General features: G+C 42.4%; 1 protein-coding gene across 1 annotated transcript in view; it reads right to left on the bottom strand.

The window, feature by feature from the left end:
- Positions 1 to 16,774, bottom strand: part of Ptchd1 (patched domain containing 1) — a 53,620-nt gene extending 36,846 nt beyond the window's left edge. The window contains exon 1 of the mRNA XM_048440731.3: positions 16,154 to 16,774. Within this exon, the coding sequence (XP_048296688.3) occupies positions 16,154 to 16,504 (351 nt within the window). The 5' untranslated portion in view covers positions 16,505 to 16,774. The remainder of the gene's footprint in view (positions 1 to 16,153) is intronic.
- Positions 16,775 to 18,988: the final 2,214 nt, after the last annotated feature.

The following is an 18,988-nucleotide window of genomic DNA, read 5'->3' as shown; positions in this document are numbered from 1 at the left end:
CCCAGTGTGAAGCAAGTAACTCAATGGGTAATGCTCTTGGTGGAGATGGATAACTTTGACAGATGACTCTGCAAAATGGCCCACTGGCCACCCACCCTGTTTCTCCTCTCTTTTTCTCTATGTTTTTAGATAAATGAGGAGAAGATAGATTAGGTTAAAAGGGTTTTGAGTTTATATTTTAAGTTAGGGTTTTTTTTGGTGTATGTGTGGTATCTGTGTGTATGTGTGTGGGTGTACATGTGAGGCTAGAGGAGATTAAGATGTCATGCTCCATCATTTTCTGCCTTATTCCTTTCAAATAGGGTTTCTCACTGAACCTGAAAGTAGATTGGGACTCAGAAAGCCCCAGTGATCCTCTTGTTGCTGCCATTCACACTTCTGGCCTAATAGGTATGTTTGTGGCCATATTCAGCTTTTTTGTAAGGGTGTTGGGGATTCAATCTCAGGCAGTCATGCTTGCACAGCAAGTGCTGCTACCCACTGAGGCATCTCCCCAGTCTTGCTCACATTTTTACACTTTTTGGGGGAACTGATGGTACAGAATTGCAATAACAACTACTAGGGAAGCTAAGACAGGAGGATCAGAAATTCAAGGGCAACATGGACTACAGAGAAATTTCAATGCCAGTTTGGAACAACTTAATGAGACCAACTTTCAAAATAAAAAAAATAAAAAAATAAAAAAACGGAGATATGACTGGGGATATAGTCCAGTGGTAGAAAACTCGCCGAACTGCTCCCCCCCAAAAATGTTTTACTTCTTTGATTAAAAAAAAACTGCAAGAGCAGTCTTCTTAACTTTTGTTGGACTTACCTTTGCTTCTGCATCCTCCTTTACTGGGTGGGTGCTTGGAAAACCTATGAGCTGGAAGTCCTCTAGTGATGGATCCTGATCACTTCTTAGATAACGATAGACAATGCTTTGTCTCATGCTAGGCATGATCTCTCCTTACTTAAAATGTTTTCTTTTGCCCCTTTTTAAGCAAGGAGACACTACCAAGAAGTCACAAACAAGAGTTCAGAGTTCCCACATACAACCCACTCTGTTGGGGCAAAATTATCTCAGGGCTATACTTCGAGGCCTGTGGGACAGAGAAAAGCCTGGCTCTAGTTTGAGGGAAGCAAGTGAGGATGAGACAGCAAAATCTAGGTAGATGCCCCTCCAGACAGAAGGAGGGCTTGGCTGTCTCTCTTTGGCTGGAGGTACCCCCACATCACAGGTTGTCACTTAACCTATACTGATGCTCACAGTAATAAACTGAGTTCCTGCTTTGACTTGATTCTCTATTGTGTCTGATTGTCCTGCATCTTGGGGCTGCAGATCTGATTGTACTATGTCATGGGGCTGCAGAAGGGGTGGATAGTGTGTTCATCTTTCCTTGGGGAATAAGGAGGCTAAGGAGGCCTAGAACCACTGAGATTTCTGCAATCTTGTATCTTGTATAAGTATAGTACACTATCAAAACCATGATGTTCTCTTTGGTATGATGATATTAAGTCTAGACATGATTTGGGTGCTACCAGTTTTTGCATACAATTTTTTGGTATATGTGTAGAATGATATAAACTTTTATCACAAGAGTTTAAAGAAATTTTGAAATGATCTTTTCTTCCTATCAAGGATGGTCTCATCTCATCTCTGTTTCCACATTAGAACCTTATAGGTTAGCTTCCAAAAAGGGGACATGTGTGGGCCCCACTCTAGATGATACTTGAGTCCAACACTTTAGATTTTAGTGTATGCACAAATCCGAGTGTATTGAGAGCTTGTTAAAATGGCTACTCTGATTTAACAGTGTAAGTAGGCCCCAAAAGTTTTCATTACAAGCAAGATCTCCAAAGATGGAGATGCTACTAGACTGTGGATCACATTTTGAGTAGGTCACCCTAGTTTTTGGACATTGGAATGAAAATAAGTGAGTGTGTGGTCTTATATAACATATCTGAATAACTCTGATGATTCTAACATGCAATCATAGTTAACAGGTAGTTAGACATGTGATAGAATTAGAAGGTCACTCTTTCATCTTCTGTTTAAATTATTCTTAGTCATTGCAGTCTCTTCTGATGAGCTATTCAGCTCCAAAAAAAATCTTGAATAAATCCTTTTTATCTGTAAATCATATCCCAAAACCTAAGCATTTCCAGTGTGAACTCTCTAAGCCTGCCTCTCTACTGCTTCAATTTCTGGCCTATATGCTAAAGCCCATTTGAGAGCAAATAAGAAGGAGACACTGTACTATGGTTTTATTGCTCAAACTGTCTTCTCATTTCATTGTCACACAAATACTAGTATGTTCTTTCTTTGGCACTTGACAAGATTCACTTCTGCTCCCATTCCGGTAGTTTGATGGTTTGAGTTTTTCAACATGCTGCTACTAAATCCTTAAAGATAACTACATCTGCATCCATCATTCATTTGTGAAAATCAAAACCATGACTTTTCCTCTCTATAAACACAATTTCTTTCATTGGTTAGCATTTTTCTCTTTTTCTTTCTTAGAGTAGTTCACTCTCTCTTCTGCTATGTTCTCAAACTCTATAAATTCCATCTCCTGAACTTTGAAATAGGCTGATGTGTAACAAAGGCTTTATTCACCTGATAAGTTTTCTAACTTCAGGCACATCTTCCATCTGTAAACAGTTTCTATTTCTTGTCCCCAAGTAACATTTAGGAAAGTAACTCATGCTGGACGTGGTAGCACATGTGTATAATACCGGTACTGGGAAGGCTGGCTGCAGGTAGAAGGCCAGTCTGGACTATATAGCAAGTGAGATAGATCATGTTTACCACAAATAGTAATTGATGCCTGCTCCCTTTGCCCCTGTTCTTCCCACTCCCTTAAAAGGTCACTCTAGGGTCACTCTATCCATGTACTGATCCACAGCTCATTCATAATTTCCAAGGACACAAATTCATAGCTAATTTTTAGTCTCCATCTTCTTAAACTCTTAACAGATATTCATAAGTGAATATTATTAATGTAAAGTTGAAAGGGGATTTTGAGCATCTGAAATGGTTCAACATGTAGAAAATTCTATGGAGTTTTGGTAGGTTCTGCCAAGGTTTGGGTATGGTTTATTCCCTGCCATGTCCTTGGGCAACAAATGCATTCAGCAGACTTGAGATGTCACTCAAACTCTTCCTCACTTCTATAATGAATTCCCCGACTCAATACTGTCCCCTCCTCTTATCTGTTCACCTAGCTTTTAGTTTCGCTCTATGTGATTTATACATTTGGTTTTCCTGAACACACTGACTCTGTACTCTCTGATCTTGTTATTGTTCACTAAATTCTTCATAAAAATAAATTTGATTTCCACAGTTTGACTCCTCGCCTGTAGGTTAACTAACCTCCAGTTCACATCAGCACCTGTCTTCCAATCTAGATCTAAATTTTCATCAATCTCCTGAAGATTTGAGATGCCCCCAGCAAGTGGAGGCATATGACCTGTCCCTGAGCTTCTGTCCCTCACTTCTGCTCCGAGGTGACCAGGATGGTAAATAAGACTGTTCTTGCCCTCAAGATGATGAGTGACAGGCAAGAAGTAGACCTTTAATGGACGACACTGTTAGTTCTTTGATGAAAGCAAGTTCATGAAGGTTCCTAGGAGGAACACATGACTACTGGAACATACCCAACAACTACATATGTGTTATACTAGTTTCGTTCTGATATTTCCTTTAGCTCCTCAGAGTCACACTATTTTCACGGCTGGATATTATCAATTAATAGGATCTGAGCTAGTAGACCCTCATAGTGAGAACTTACATTAGCCTAGTTTCTAGATGCCATTTTAATGTCCATTATTGTTTGGGCCCCCAAAGTTTCAAATTTCCTGACTGTCTTTGTTTTTGTCTCTTTGTTGGTTTTTGTCTTTCTTACACAAATGTCCCAATACAGTTTGTGTCTTGTTGATATTTTAACTACAATATATTGTTATTATACTGTAGCATTGTCATATACTGGTAAAACATGAGAAGGGGAAATGCTTTATAATCTTCCAAGGAAATATCAGTCTTTTAGTGGACTTGTGCCTGTGACCATAACAAGTACTTCTTCAGTGGTATAGACTACTTTATGAATCCCTGACTCATGTTGATTTTATCACTCTGTTAAGTAGTCTAAGAGAAGCACAAAGCCTTCTCTTTTGAAGGGGCTGTAGTAGAGGAGAATCTGAAATAAAGTTTCAGGGATGTGCTTTCTCATTTTTTTCCCCTGGAGAGGAAGCCTTTACTAAGGCCAAGAGTAAATGTATATCTTAATGATACAATTTTCAGGGAATAAAATGTAGACTCCTAGAGAGTTTAAGCAGCTCGATCGAGGGCTCTTCAGCAGTTCACAACTTAAAAACACAGACCTGTAGGGTTTTGAAGCACTACTTCTACTTGGCCAAAATTGGAGCTTACTGAACGCCATCTATCTCTAATAGCACTAAAGTCCAACAGTAGTTAAGACAGAACATTCATTGTCAAAGTCCTCCGTGTGGACAACTTACTTCTGGAAACTGATAAGGACTCTCTTCTTTGCCAAACTAGCCAAGCTCCTGAGATTTCTTCCCAAGTAGATCATGGCTTTTAGACTTGAGCAAAAGTCCGCCTAACCAGAACCCCCTTTCCTCCTCTGTATTACACTGATCACCTGACCAAATTCTTCATTTTCTGGATGCCTCAGGTAATATCTAATCACTCTGGCCTTCTTCCATCAAGAATCATGCCAAGTTGCTTTAGCCAGAATCTCCTCTTCATTCCTGATGTTTCTTAATGAGTTTTCATTCACCATTCCCCAACCTGTTCCTTGACTAAAAATTACCACTTTCCCATATATTAATAATCAATCCTGAGCTCTCTCTCTCCTGTCACAGAATAATATACCAATACTATATTTATTCCAATGGTTCTGACTGAGTAAGGTCTTTATCTGCTTTAATAATCTTTAACAAGTGCTATGAGTAATATTTCTTCAGCACAACTAACTACATAGCTAGGGTCCTGTCTCAGAAACAACATGCAGTTATTATTATCTGTGCCTGCTGTGGACTGATTTGTTTTAATGGAACCTTCTATAAAGGCAAATGCCTTAGAATCCAGCATAGAAAGTCTCTGGGAGAGAAGAAGCTTTGGTAGCTGTAAATATGATGCTGGTAGCAGTAACATTCTCTGTCTCTCTGTGTGTGTGTCTGTCTGTTTGTCTATCTGTCTATCTCTGGGTGGAACTTCTTGCTCTGTCTCAGTGTTTTCTTTATACTGCTCAGCCCCTTGAGTCAACTTATACCACCTGAAGACAGGCAACTGAGAAAATGTGTCTTCGTTTATGCTGAAAACCACAAATATTTAGATTCGTGTAGAACTCTTTATATAAAAGTTATCATAATATCATTCAGAATTCACCAATGAAAAATAACTCTTACCGCCTGCTTGTATTTATTGCCCAGTTTCTACAAGTCAAGAATACCATCTTAGAATTAATTATGGTAACTAACTGCCGGGATATTTTACCTCGCAGGTCTCAAAATATGGTCCCTGGACTAGGAGACATAGCACTCCTTTGGAGAACTGGTAAAAATACAGTCTTAGGTTCTACGTCAGTCAAATTGACACAGAAAATCATGGTGGAATCCAGTCTACATTTGGACAAATCTTCTAGGCTCAAGTTGGAGAGCTACTCCTTTGGCATATAGAAACAGTTAAGAAGCACACACAAAGACACAACAGAAGGGCATCAGCAACCCTGGGAATTTAATGCAGCTACAGATTCCCAAGGACTTCCAAAGCACATTCAAACCTGAGAAGCACCACTAACCCTCTCTTAGCAATGAAGATGGTTTCGTTTGATAGTGTTAGTCAGGGAAAACCAGGTAAGTTTTCTTGACTGGTGGATTTGTTTTGAACTTTATTGATTTCTTTCATGACCTATAGAAATAAATCTTGCAAATGGATGGGTGAGAAAGTACACTGACCTATAATGATAAAAATCTCTAGTCAGTAAAATTTTCCAATAATTCAGTTTCAAAAGAATTTTCAATTATCATTTGCCTGATTGTCCTGATCTAGGGCAATTCCAACAACACCCTTCCTTTTGAAGTGCTTGAAGACCTACTTATGTGGACAAGATTTCCCAGGGAAACACTGTCGTTATGTAAATTAAGCAAGAGAGCAAAGTTAGGGATTCTCTCACCTAAATTACTGGAGAATTCCTTTTTTGGGGGGCAGGCTGCTCAGAACTGGAAAGAAAGGCTTGAAAATAGAGCCCACAACCTTCTGAGAATGTCATGTCAATGGCAGCTCCCTGGGTAGTAACTCAAGGTTTCCTCTGGTGTGCAAAGCACCTATTAAGGCTGAAGATGAGGAGTTCAAAGCCCAGAGAAACTACCTGGACGAATTGGAATTTCAAGCACCCAATCTCATTAAGCAGCTCTGCCTGCTTAAGAACTTTGTGTAGAAGCTGCTGCTTGCTCAGCAATAGGATAAATTCAATCATCTATAATGACCCAGGTGGAGTCATTAAAGACCAATACATTGCCAATCTGAGTATTGAGGATATGGATCTAGCACCAATTACTGCCTTTTGGATCAAAGAAAAACTGCATTGTCTATTTACTCAACAGGCAGTAATCATGTTCGAAGAGCTGGCACATATAAGGAAATAACAGTCATTTAAAAAGCAAATAGTAATAAAACCACACACCCTACAGGGGGATATGGTTACACAATGTTTCCACATATTTATCTCATTGTAGCCTTACTTTAAATGGGTAAAAAAGTTGTCATTGCCCCCAATACAAATGAAAGGAAATTCAGCGACTTGTCCAAAGTACACAGTATACACACACACACACACACACACACACACACACACACACACACATATGTTCTCTCTCTCGCTCTCTTTCTCTCTCTCTCTCTCTCTCTGTCTGTCTCTCTCTCTCTCTCTCTCACACACACACACACACACACACACATACACACACGTGTGCACAAAGTTGTTAGAAGAATGTTAGAATGGGAGTGTGAACTTGGCTTTCTTGATTCAAAATCATTCTATTTACAAAAGCTAAATCTGAGCCCTGTTACTCAAAATGTGATCTGCTGACCAACATCAGCATTGCCTGAGAACTTGATGGAGATGCAGACTAAGCTAGGCATGGTATCTAAGGCTTGTAGTCACTACACTTTTGAGGTTAAGGTAGAATCACTGCCTAGCGTCTGAAGTAACCTGGACTAAAGTGAGAGACCTTATCTAAACAATAAAATACCTCCAAAGAAAAAAAATGAAATGCAGATTGGCAAGTCCCATTCCAGAAACCACTGAATCAGAATCTATAGTTTAAACCTATAGTTTAACGATAGTCCTAGGTGATGTGTGTGTGCTGCTTAAAAAGGAAAGTAAACTTTACTCGATGTATCACATATCCATATGCAATACAACTACAAGAGCAAAACCAAAAGCCAACAACTCAAACCTTGCAAAATCAAAGGATTAAATGTCAGTTTGTTTGAGCATTGAAGCTTATAGCTGTATAACACAGTAGGATTTTTTTCTTGCGTGATTCAGAATTGACAAAGCTTTGGCAGTAGTGATGATAAGGGAATATCAAGGAATACACAAAACGTATTTACTTCCAAAGCTAAAACATTGGAAGTCCTACAGATTTTATTCAATTGACAGAATTCATCTTGATTTTTGTAATGGTATCATAAAATTTTAAGCTCATCCCTGTGATCAATATTTCCTGTGTCCTGATTCACTCTTAAGAGGAGTAGGAAGAAGTAACATAGAAATGCAGATCTCTGTAAAATCAATGCTGTAAGTAGGAAAAAAATCACTTGTCCCAGATTTTGAAAAAAAAAATACTCCATGCTTGTATTTGAGTATGAGAGAGGCCAATATATTGAGACTTACTCCAGGTCCTCCCGTCCTCTCCCAAAAGGACATCTATGAGAGGCCAATATATTGAAACTTACTACAGGTCTTCCCGCCCCTCAACAAAAGGACATCTATAGTGTGAGCAATTGACTTCCAAGATACTGGTGAGAACTGCAGAGTGTATTGCCTCTTCCATGGGAGTACATTTTTCAGTATGCAAGTTTATACCTTCCCAAACTGAACACAAATCAGAGGAGGTTGGTAAGGAGTTTAATTTTCTAAGGATTTCTCCTCACCCATCTGGAAGTGGAATGGATGCTTATCATCAAGTTTTATCAGAGATGAAAAATGAAGTCACCTAAAGAAATCATGTAAAAAAGATCTCTTTGACCTAAATAAATCAAGAGGGAAGAAGAAAACATTGTCTATCCGCTAAGTCAACAACTGCCAATAACTTAATTATTAAATACTTGATTCACATGACACATTTTGCTAGCATCTAGGAGATATTTATCAGCATCCTAGAGAAAGTATCATGAAAATACAGAAAATTATGTAATGTTTTCTACTTAGCATTAATGAAATATGGATGCCAGTGCAAGTCAAGCAGATTTAAGGGCAAGAAGGAGCCATGAATCTGAGAAAGCCTCATAAGTAGAAGGTTTGAGAAATGGATCTTAAAGGGAGAAGGGCAATTCTAGGGAGAACCATAATAATTGTATTAAGATGTTGGATATTAGCTGGAGCCCTGCAGACATTTGAGTTCATAATGAGTGGCTGGACACGAGCCATTTAGATGTGGCGGTTCAACAACTAAAGTCACATTATCTGGTGGTGCTAAGCCCTGTTTGGAATCATCTATTCAGAATCTGGTAGTTCTTGGAAAACTGGAGAGTAAACAGATATGCTGTCTCAAGACTTTAAGCTTCACGAAGATGAGGTCACAGTCATTTAGTTGAGTGAAAGGATGGATATCATCTAGGAACAGGGCCCTAAGTCCCTAAATGCATAACTCTGGCTAGATATCTTAGGACAGATGCTCTTATGGGCCTAGCCATTTTCTCTCAGCTTACACTTGTCTCCACATGTCAAAGTCAACTAGTGCAATCACCTGTGGTGCTTTATTGAGGTTTTAAAATAATTAGAAGTGGGGGGAAGTTCTGCATGTAGAAGTGCCCATAATTTATTATTCCTGTATGTAGGTATATCAACTGGAGCTGGAGGATAAAGAGCCAGCTTCTCACACACACATTTCCAATGTCTCTCTGAGCTGACTAATGAGAATTTGATTGGGGTACCCACAGTGGACACTTGTTTGATAACGTCCCTCTGGCTGGCTATCTGCTACTTCTTATATCTTCTTCTTACTCCCCTACTGACATTTTCTAATTGCAGTTCCCAATATGTAGCTTTAAACTAAATTCTCATCTTGACTGTACTTAAGAGTCCACGATTTAAATCTAAAGTGGAAGACTGAATAATTAAATTTTGTTTTATTTTGAGACTGGTTCTCTATATAGTCCTGGATATCCTGGAACTCACTATGTAGATCAGGCAGCCCTTGAACCTTGAACTCACAGAGATGCACCTGCCTCTGCCTCTGAGAGAATGAACAATTGGATTTTTAAAGATACCAAAAGCAACCTTTGCTAGAGAGTTTCTGAGAGAACACTAATTTACAAATTAGCTTCTCTAGTCCCTCATTGCCCCCTTTTGTTCAAAATATGAATTGTGAACTCAAAGACACAACATTTATGATATATCATTCAGGGCGTCTCACATGAAATAACAACTGGGGTTGATTTTCATTTTGTTTTGTTTTGTTTTGTTTTTAAAGGTTAGAGATTACTCACCTCCCCTACTGGTCATTAAATCAGTCTGGCAGGATACCTCTGTAGTTCTGTGGCCTTCCGGAGATGTAGCAGAGACACAGGCAGTGCTGCAGACAGGCCTGCTGGCTGTGATATACTACCAAGCCGGTGACATCAAAGGTCTACTTTAAGCCTATCTCACTTCTCAGTCAGGGCTCATACTGAGTCCCCAAATCAGGTACCAGATGGCATATACCACCAAGTCAAAGTTTATCGCCTCAGATTTCCCTAGCTTCTGTTCCAAGGAATGCTGCAACCTCAAGAGGAAAATAAACTGTTTCACTTAACTCCCTTCTTATTTATCATAAGGGCTTGGCAGTTAAATGCTTAAAAGTTCCGTGAAGTCTGTTTTGTGAATTGTTAAAGGTGCAGTTTGGGAAGTTATTGAAGAAATGTCTATATTTCTTCTGGAATCTACTAAGATCCGAGGAGTGATTTAAAACTTAGGTTTTCTCTTAGGGATTTATATTGAAATGTCAATTTAGGTTCATATAATAACCAAAATTGGTTCAAAATGCTTACCTGCATGAGTAGAGCAAATGATTGTTCTTAAAAATCTCTGTTGGTTTCTTGAGACAGGGTCTTACATACACTGGACTGGCTGCCAACTAACTTACCACAATGTTGAGAAGGACCTTGAATTCCTTAACCTCCATCCTTCACCCCCCAAGTATTAGAATTACAGGCATGCACCACCTTGTCTTGTAATGTTCCTCAAATTCAAATGAAAAAAGTAGGGTGGGCACTTTGAGATACTAACTATTCAAATGCAGTTTACTTAAAAGTCATATAACACAGGCTGAGACTGTACTCAGGCTATTTGAGTATACTTCCCATGAAATGAGAATCAAATGTCTTCAGTCTCTTAATTTTCCCTAGTGCAAAAATAGCATGTACAAGGCAATTCACTGACTGGACAAATGCAAAAAGGCTACTCTTTCCGGCTTGGACTCAATGATTTTTTCATAGAATGTCTGCCACCTGGATAACTCATAGAAGGAAATGTACTACCCAGGGTGTCACAGGACCTATCACCAAACAAGACACCTAGAGATGCTAAGAGAAGATCCCTGAATCGGTCTGTTGAGATGACCTTTACAGTGCTTTCCAAACTCTAGGTTCTTTGATTGGATGTTCCTTGAATGAAGCTCTGCTTTTGTAGTTTTTGCAGAACAGCTGGAACAGGCAGCAAAGTGCTGCCTGCCTGCTTGTCTTCTTGACAGATTTGCACTCACAGTGGGGTCTTACACACAATCAGGAAAATCCTGTTCTAAGTGGGCAAATGCTATAGATTAAAGCTTCAGGCACACTAATAATGGGCACTTTACTATCTACCAAGTCACAAAGGCTGGTATCAAGTCCGCAGCTTTGCCATTCAAGAAGTTAGATTATATTCAGTTTCTCGGTTCCTCTTCAGCTGGTATAATTTATAAGGGATAAAGTTATGGGAGAGGGCAGGACAACCACATCTTAGGAAGACTACATTGGAAAATCGGGTGTCTACCCAATTGTCCAAGAGCACCAATTCACATGTCAGAGCATTGATCCCCAATCTTCAGCAAGATATTTGCGTCTGAAATTCACTTTGATATTTTTTCCATTAATCAGTATAGTTGAAAAAAAAGGTCCCAATAAATACAAATATATGAAGAAAAGGATTTTTCTAATATTACACAATTGTCATTTGGAGCCAGATAATATTTTGTTTGGAGGGTTATTACATGGTGCATTATAAAATTCTCAGCACTGTCTCTGGCCTCTACCCACTCACTATCAATGGCACAATGTCTTCACCATCAATATGACAATAATAATAATAATGACAAATAATAATGACAAATAATGATGATAATAATAACAACAAATAATATCACTATATTTTGCTGTCCCCTGGTGGGGGCACAGTCATCTCCCGTTGAGAAATATTGTTTCATGCATTATTTTAATAGTACTGACATCATGAAATGACTCCAATGCTGAACTTTAAGAATATTATGTAGAAACTTTGCATGTAAATAATCAGATGGTAAGTATTTTAAGCACAATGGACCCCACACAGTTCCTGGCAATATTTTGTTTTGTCTTGTTGAAAACATTTTGAAGTGTAAAAAACTATTTAGCTAAAATATAGATTATAATTTCTTGTGGTAATTTTCATAAGCTGGAATCTTTATCTAGCTAGGTTTATTACCTCAAGATAGCAAATGTGTTGCCCTTCTCAGAATGCTGGAATCAAATACCTCTAAGTTAAATTCTATTAATCTTGTTTGTAATTTAATTCTATCAAATGTACTTAAACACAAAGAGCTTAAATGAAATGGAAACTCAATATTTGAACCAAATAAGATTCCCTAGTAAATGAAAAACCACATCCTTAGTGAGAATATGTCTGTGGGGTTTCTTTGAGGATGTGGGCATAATATATAATAGAAAGAAAATTCTCCTAATCAATTTGAAAGCCAAAATATGTCTTGATATGGCTGTAGAGGTTACTAATGAAGAAAACTTGCTGTTTGTTTGAGAACTGCCTATAAAGTTATAAAAATTGAGATGTCATTTTGAAGTTACATTTCAAGGTAGCTTCTATGGGTTTTTCTTTTCCTATTGCATAAATGCTTTACTAAGCAAGGAAGGGTCTATTCACCAAGTTTTTATTGAGTATCAAGTATCTGTTAGAGACTGTAGGTGACCAAAGATAAAATGTGCCTGGACCCTGACAGAGAACAAGCACTTTATCAGGAAAATAGCCATGTTTATCTTTCATGTTTTAATACATTGATAATTAAAAATAATGTTTTATTTTGGGTATTTGGAATATATCTATCTATCTACCAGAGAAAATTAGCCAAGAAAATAACCTTATTATCCAATTAGAGCAACAGTATAAGAGGGGATATAAATAAGACTTTGGTCAAAGATATTTCATTTGGATAATTCTAAAATGTTCATTTCAAAAATCATTGAAGTTGTTTATCATATGAAAGACAGTTTAATGGAAGGCAATCTCAGGAAAAGAACACTAGGATATAAATTCAAATCTGTGTTCCAGTTCTGTCTTTGTATTTTTTTTCATGGCTACGTCAGTTAACTTTTAAAGAGTACCCTGTCTGCCTGTAATGTGTAGAGGTCCTATCTCAATATCCCTACACACAGGATATGCTTACAACTTGTAAACAGGGCAAGGATGGCAAGAACATCCTGAGGACTCAGCTATACTAATTCTCTCTACATGGATGATTCCAGGATAAATCCAGTATTTTTTTGGCTATAACCTGGATTAGTTTATAATGGGGTGTTCTAAAATTTCTTCTTATATAATCATGAAAATATTTATCCATAAAGTCCATGAAGTCTTACTTTTAAACCGGCTGATAAGAACATTGTTGTTTTTTCTGTTAAAAGGATAAGGAGCCAAATGCAATTGTGTAGTAAAATAAGGACTTTTAAAAAATCAATGTTTAGTTGAGGGGGTTCAAAAATGAACTGCTGAGGCCTCCTTAACATTGCTGGACTCTATCCACTTCTGCCTAAATTCATAACCTTGCCTTGCAGCCTTCAGAGGAAACTATTGCTGGGGAAAGTCACCTCCTACACAATATGGAGTCAAATTCTTTACTACAGTGTGAGAGTAACATAATCATATCATTTACACAAGTTTGAGAAAGCACCTTTGAACCAGCTTAATGTGATTTTCAAACAGACTTTTCCCGTTATTCTCTTAGTTACATTTTTAAAAGTCAATCTTTTTTGTCATAACAACCTCCACTATGTTTTTTTTCTTTTTACCTTCTCTCTCTCTTTTTGTTCAGCAAGTAGGTGTCCTAATACATGAAGAACAATATCCTTCGTTCAATAGTATTGTGCAGAGAAAGACATTATGCTTGAAGTTCCTTATGCATCCCCTACAAGTTGCTTCCTGCAGTTTGGCAGTACCCAGAAAAGTCAAGCCCTGCTCAAGCTCTGCCCACTCATTTAACTTCAAATGAGATGCTATAAAATGCACAGGGGCTATTAGGTGTAGCATACAATGTTAAATGTCTGTGGGGCTGTCCTTGATGCTAATAACAAAGGATGGGAATCACACTAGCAGTGACAGTAACACTTTCACTCCCAATACCTCTTGGAAAGGACAAGTCATCATGTCTCTAAGTGGAAAAAAAGGGTGGGGGGAGTGCTTACTCCCACACTTTACATTGCCATGACTACTGAAGAACCATTTTCCTATCCCCCTGCTCTAGACCTACCAAAAATAGGGCTTGAGTTGAGTGTATAAAGAATAAAATGTATACCCAATTTAAAATCAAAGGCAATTCCCTATGTTTCATAAGTATGCGTTGTTATAAGCTGTACGAACTGATTTGACTAGAGAGCCATTATCTGGAAATGAGTTTATGACCACTATTTGGCTTTGCTTTGTTTTTACCCATATACCTAAGCCATGAAGAAGCATCCCATTTTTTAGAAACTGTACCCTGAGACTGTTCTGTGATACGCAGGCAAGACCAGCCTGTTTCTCTCCAGTCCAGTCTTCTTATTATATGTTTTTGTTTGTTTGTTTTGAACCAATCAAAAGCAAACAGAAAGAATATAATTGCAAAATATCTGATATGCCTGTTGATGATGTCTCATTAACCTTGACAGTGAATATAACTGGTGACTATCTGTCACAATGGCACAGTGGTTTGTTAGAGAGAAAAAGCAAATGGAAACATCTTGGTGGGGGGGGGATTCAAGGAGAAGCATAACTTAGTAGTTCTTCTACAAAAAAAAAAGAAGCATTTCCAACTGGCCAGATTTGCTACATTCTAGTTTCCTTAAGCTTGAGATAGTTCTACTCACACATTCTTGAGAAGATATTCCTAACAGTATTTATCTATATCACAATATATGCTCTGAAGTATTGAGAAAAAGAAAGCTCACTTTGATGTTGAAAAACAACCTCAGAGGAAAGCAAACATTTCAGCAATAACTGAATATGTGTGGTGATTGGTGTGCCGTTAGAAATACCACAGGCCACTCGATGTAAGAATGTTCTAATTCTAGTCTGTCCCCAGTCAGATTCCCCGCTTTACTAATTGGTGCTGGATAGCGTGTCAACAAACAGAGAGGGAAATTATAGAGGAAAATGAGCTCGTCTCTAGGGACACATGGTTACCTGGAGAGGAAGAGACAGAGTAAAGATTTCCCCAAGCTCACTGGCAGACTCCCATTGGCAGAAGGAGGAATCTAACCTTCCACTATTCCCAGAGACCCCACAGGAAACCAGCACTTTCCACTAGCCTTCTGGCATCTCAGCTGGGACTGGTTCCTGTCTGCCCTCCCCAGAGCAGAAGCTGAAGTAAACAAACCTCACGGTCTCCACCTAGATTCAGATTGAATAGCCTCACTTTTATTTTATTTGAATTTGTTTTCACTCATAGTCTCTTCACTTTCCCATTTCTAGCCATCACTCCTCAGCTTTCCTTAGGAACTTCTTGAAAGTTATCACCATTAACCTCACTTTTCACATTCAATGCCCACCTCTGACGGAAGGCACAAGCAGTTTCTGTTCTGTGTTTCTGTGACGTTCTCAGGGCCACGTCCTGGCTCCTGATCTCCGGCCTCTGGATCTGGCCCTCACCCACGCGTTCCAATAAACCCCAATAAAAGTGTATCAACCTGTTCTCTCTTTTCCCAAAGAAGTTGCATTTAAGTGGATTGAAAATACTATGAGAGATGAAATAACTGAATTGCGAGCACCATTTCCTACTCTCAAACCCAGACATGGCTACCTTGCTCCGGGAGGAGTGGGCTGGTGGCTGCCAGTTCTTCATCAGGGACTGCACTTTTGGTTGGGTGTGGGTGGGTGTTATTTTCCTTACCATGCCAACTCACATTCCTCTGGCCCTTACTTTCAAGCTAAAGTAACCTTTCCCAAAACACTTTGGCTGGGGGAACTAGAGGAAGGGAGGTGAAAAATGAGAATAGCGGAATGGTGTCTCCGAACCTCACTTCCCTCCTCCTGCATAGTATTTTGTTCTCAAGTAGCGGGACTTTCTTGAATGTATTCTCTTGTTCCGCTTCTTCTTGGCCCGGTTATCCCAAAGCCTCCCTTCCCCCAAGCCCACTGCGACCAAAACAAGCGCACTGACTAAAGCACTGTGGCCGCCGCCGCCCCAACTGTTGCAGCAGCTGCGGGGTGACAGCAGAGGCAGTAAGGGCAGGGCCCGGCTGGGACCCGGACCCTGACGCTCCATGCCTTGGAGTCTGAGAGACTCTGGGCTGCTGCCTAGGGACGCACTGTCTAGGGGAGCCCCTGCGGCAACCACCGCTTGGGATAGTAGAAGCGGCTTTCTCAGCCAGGACTCCGCGCGGAGCCAGCCCGGCAGCCGCAGTCGCCCCGTTAGGGGCTGCCTGCACCCGCCCTGCTCTCACCTTTAAGATCAGGTCCGTGTGATGCTGGTCCAGCATGTTAGCTTTCTGGAAGGAGGTGACGATGACCCGGCCGTAGCGCCCAGGGGTCTGCAGGTCCGAGTAGAGCCGGTGCTTGGAGCGGTTGACCGGGAAGAGGCTGTTGACTAGGTTGCGCTCGATCTTGGCTAGGCTGTGTTGGGGCGCCAGCAGGTGCTCCACGCTCTCTTCGACCTGGTAGCGGCTGAAGCTGGCGCCGAGCAGGATGGAGATGAGCACCGGCGCCGAAGCGAAGAAGACCGGGTGACTGGCAATGAAGTGGCCAAGCCGGGAGAAACACGTCCTCAAGCCCCTGTGCAGAACCTGCCGCAGCATCCTAGAGCAGAGCGGGCGCGGGAGGAGGGCGAGGCGCACGCTCGGCGCGGGCTCGGGCGACGGCGGCGGCGGCGGCGGCGGTGGTGGTGGTGGCGCCCGCAGCGGCGGCGGCGACGGCGGCGGCGGTGGAGGCAAGACCCTGAGCTCTCCTGGAGCCGCGGCACCACCATCGGGGAGTCCCGCGCCGCGCCTCGGGAGGGTCCCCTCGGGCTGGAGACACGCCCTCCTGCCCGCAGCCGCGCCTGCCCGGAGAGCCCCCCAGCTTGGCGGTCTCTGAGCTGCTCCCACCCCGCCCTACCCTGGGCCCCCTCCCCACCCCCTGCAGCCTCCCAGCCCGGGGGGCTAAGCAAGACACTGCCGCGTCCCTGATCAGCGCGGGCGGGGCTGGGAGCGGCCCCCGCGGCACGTCATGACCCCACTCACCCGATCCCCTAAGCCAACGACGGGATGGCGCGGGGAGCGGCGGCAGTGGTGGCGCTAGCGCCTGGAGACTCTGTGCGCCAGCCTGGAACACGAGGACGGAGAATTCCAGGCTACACCCAGTCCCCTCCTCTCAGCGCGCTCCCCCTCCCCCGGCTCGGCGGGCCAGGAGCACCCCCCACCCCGGCCTCCTCCCGGGAGACTCGGAGATAAATAAAGAGATGGCCCGAATTTTTCAAACAAAAAAAGTAAAAGAGTTCTCCCGTTAGGGGGTAGAATGGGGGTGTCCGGCAGACCCGCTTGGAGCCAAGTCTCTCCAGAGGAGGAAAGAAGCAGGCTGAGGACTGAGTGCGCCCCAGCTCTTGCCAGGCTCAGGTGGTGGCTCACACTGGCTGTTGCCGAGAGGGGGTGGGGAACCGAGACGCTCGAGCGCGGAAATCACGCCTCCTCCCAAGTAAGAGCCATTTAAGATCGCCCCAACACTGCAGCTCCAGGGGCACCACAGGGGACCAGTGCGCGTCTGGAGCCTATCCATCCCCAAATGTGTCGGAGGACAATCTTTCTCCCGAGCCCCAAATTGGGTCGTTCCAGAGTGGATTGAACAGGACAGTTCTGCTGAACATCCATCCACCACCCTTACCACCCCGTTCCCCAATAAAAAAAGTGCTGATAACGACACTCTGTCAGTTCATAGAGTCTGTCGCCAGGCTTCCCTATCTCCATCCTGCTCCTTTTTTTCTTCCTTCTCGTCCTTCTCTCTCTGTCGTCACTGGCAGGTCTGGGGGATCTGGTGCAGCAGAGCTGGTGCGGGCGCCCCCCGAGGGTGTAGATTGTTTAGGAAAGGCTGGTCAGGAGTCAGTACTTAACCCGCTTCGTTCCCTTACTCCACCTGCTCCTCCTCCACAAACCACAATGTGAGAGTAGGGGGACCCTTATCTCTCCGATCAGGAGATGTACTGGTCTCTGAGTATGTCGAGCCACAGGGGGCGCGGGGGAGCCCGAGGGGCTCCGAAGGCTTGGCAAAGTTGGGTTTGTGCGTGAGCGCGCCAGCCATGAGCTAGCTGGCAGCCACTGTGGTTCCCCTCGCACTTCCCCTCGGGAGATTTCCCCGAGAAGGCGGGCGCCGGCTTCGGCCTGGGATACACCTGCAGCGGCGGCGGGAACGGCCACGCACAGGTACAATTTAGCGCGTTTTTTTTTTTATTTTTTTATTTTTGCGCGCTCTGAGCCCCTGGGTCCGTCCATGCAGACCGAGGGGGATCCGCGGAGTCTGGGTTACCGAGGCTCCCTGTCCCGCCAGGATTGTGTTGGTAACCAGAGCACAAAGAGGGGTCCTCAGGTTCACAGCTCCAATAGCTTGATCTGCCCACCCCACACCTCTGGTCGGTCTGCTCGACCTCTAAGTGCCAAGGGTCGAATGGGAAGCGTCGCTGGCGGGAGGCGCGCTCCCTTGAGTGTGGCACATACTACTGAGCATGGGCATGCATATTAATCAAAGCTGCGGGGAGAGAGAATAGTGGGGGAGGAGGAAGAGGAGGAGGGAGATTGGGTGGGAGAGAGGGAATGAGGGAGGAAGGGAGGGAGGGAGGGAGGGAAGAGAGAGAGAGAAAGAGAGAGAGAGAGAGAGAGAGAGAGAGAGAGAGAGAGAGAGAGGTTCAGATAAAGACAGAGAGGCAGACACACATGCCAAGTGAGCTTGGCATGAGTGGGAGAACACGACTGAAAGAGATTTTCCTAATATTACCATCCTAGATGCCCCAACACCAAAAGGCTCTCTACTTCTCAAACTGAACTTGAGAACTTGCACTTTGGAGACAGGAAGTCCTGGATCTGGAATCCTTTTTTTTTTTTTAATTTCCCGTTTCTTTCCCTATACCATATCTACGTTCCTTCAACAATGCCTGCAACGGCAGATCTGTCCACCTTGCGGGACACACTTGTCCAGTTTAGCCTGAGCTTGCTTCCTAGGTCCTTCCACCTGTACTGGTTTTTTTTTCTTTGCCCGTCCCTGCTTTTGATGTCCAGCTCTTTTCGAAGGCTCCTCGGGAGTCCCGCAGCTTCCAG

This window comes from Myodes glareolus, chromosome X (assembly GCF_982192425.1).
Source record: "Myodes glareolus chromosome X, mMyoGla1.1, whole genome shotgun sequence".
Lineage (NCBI taxonomy): Eukaryota > Metazoa > Chordata > Mammalia > Rodentia > Cricetidae > Myodes > Myodes glareolus.
Note: the sequence above shows the minus strand (reverse complement) of the source record. Positions and strands in the feature narration are given on the sequence as shown.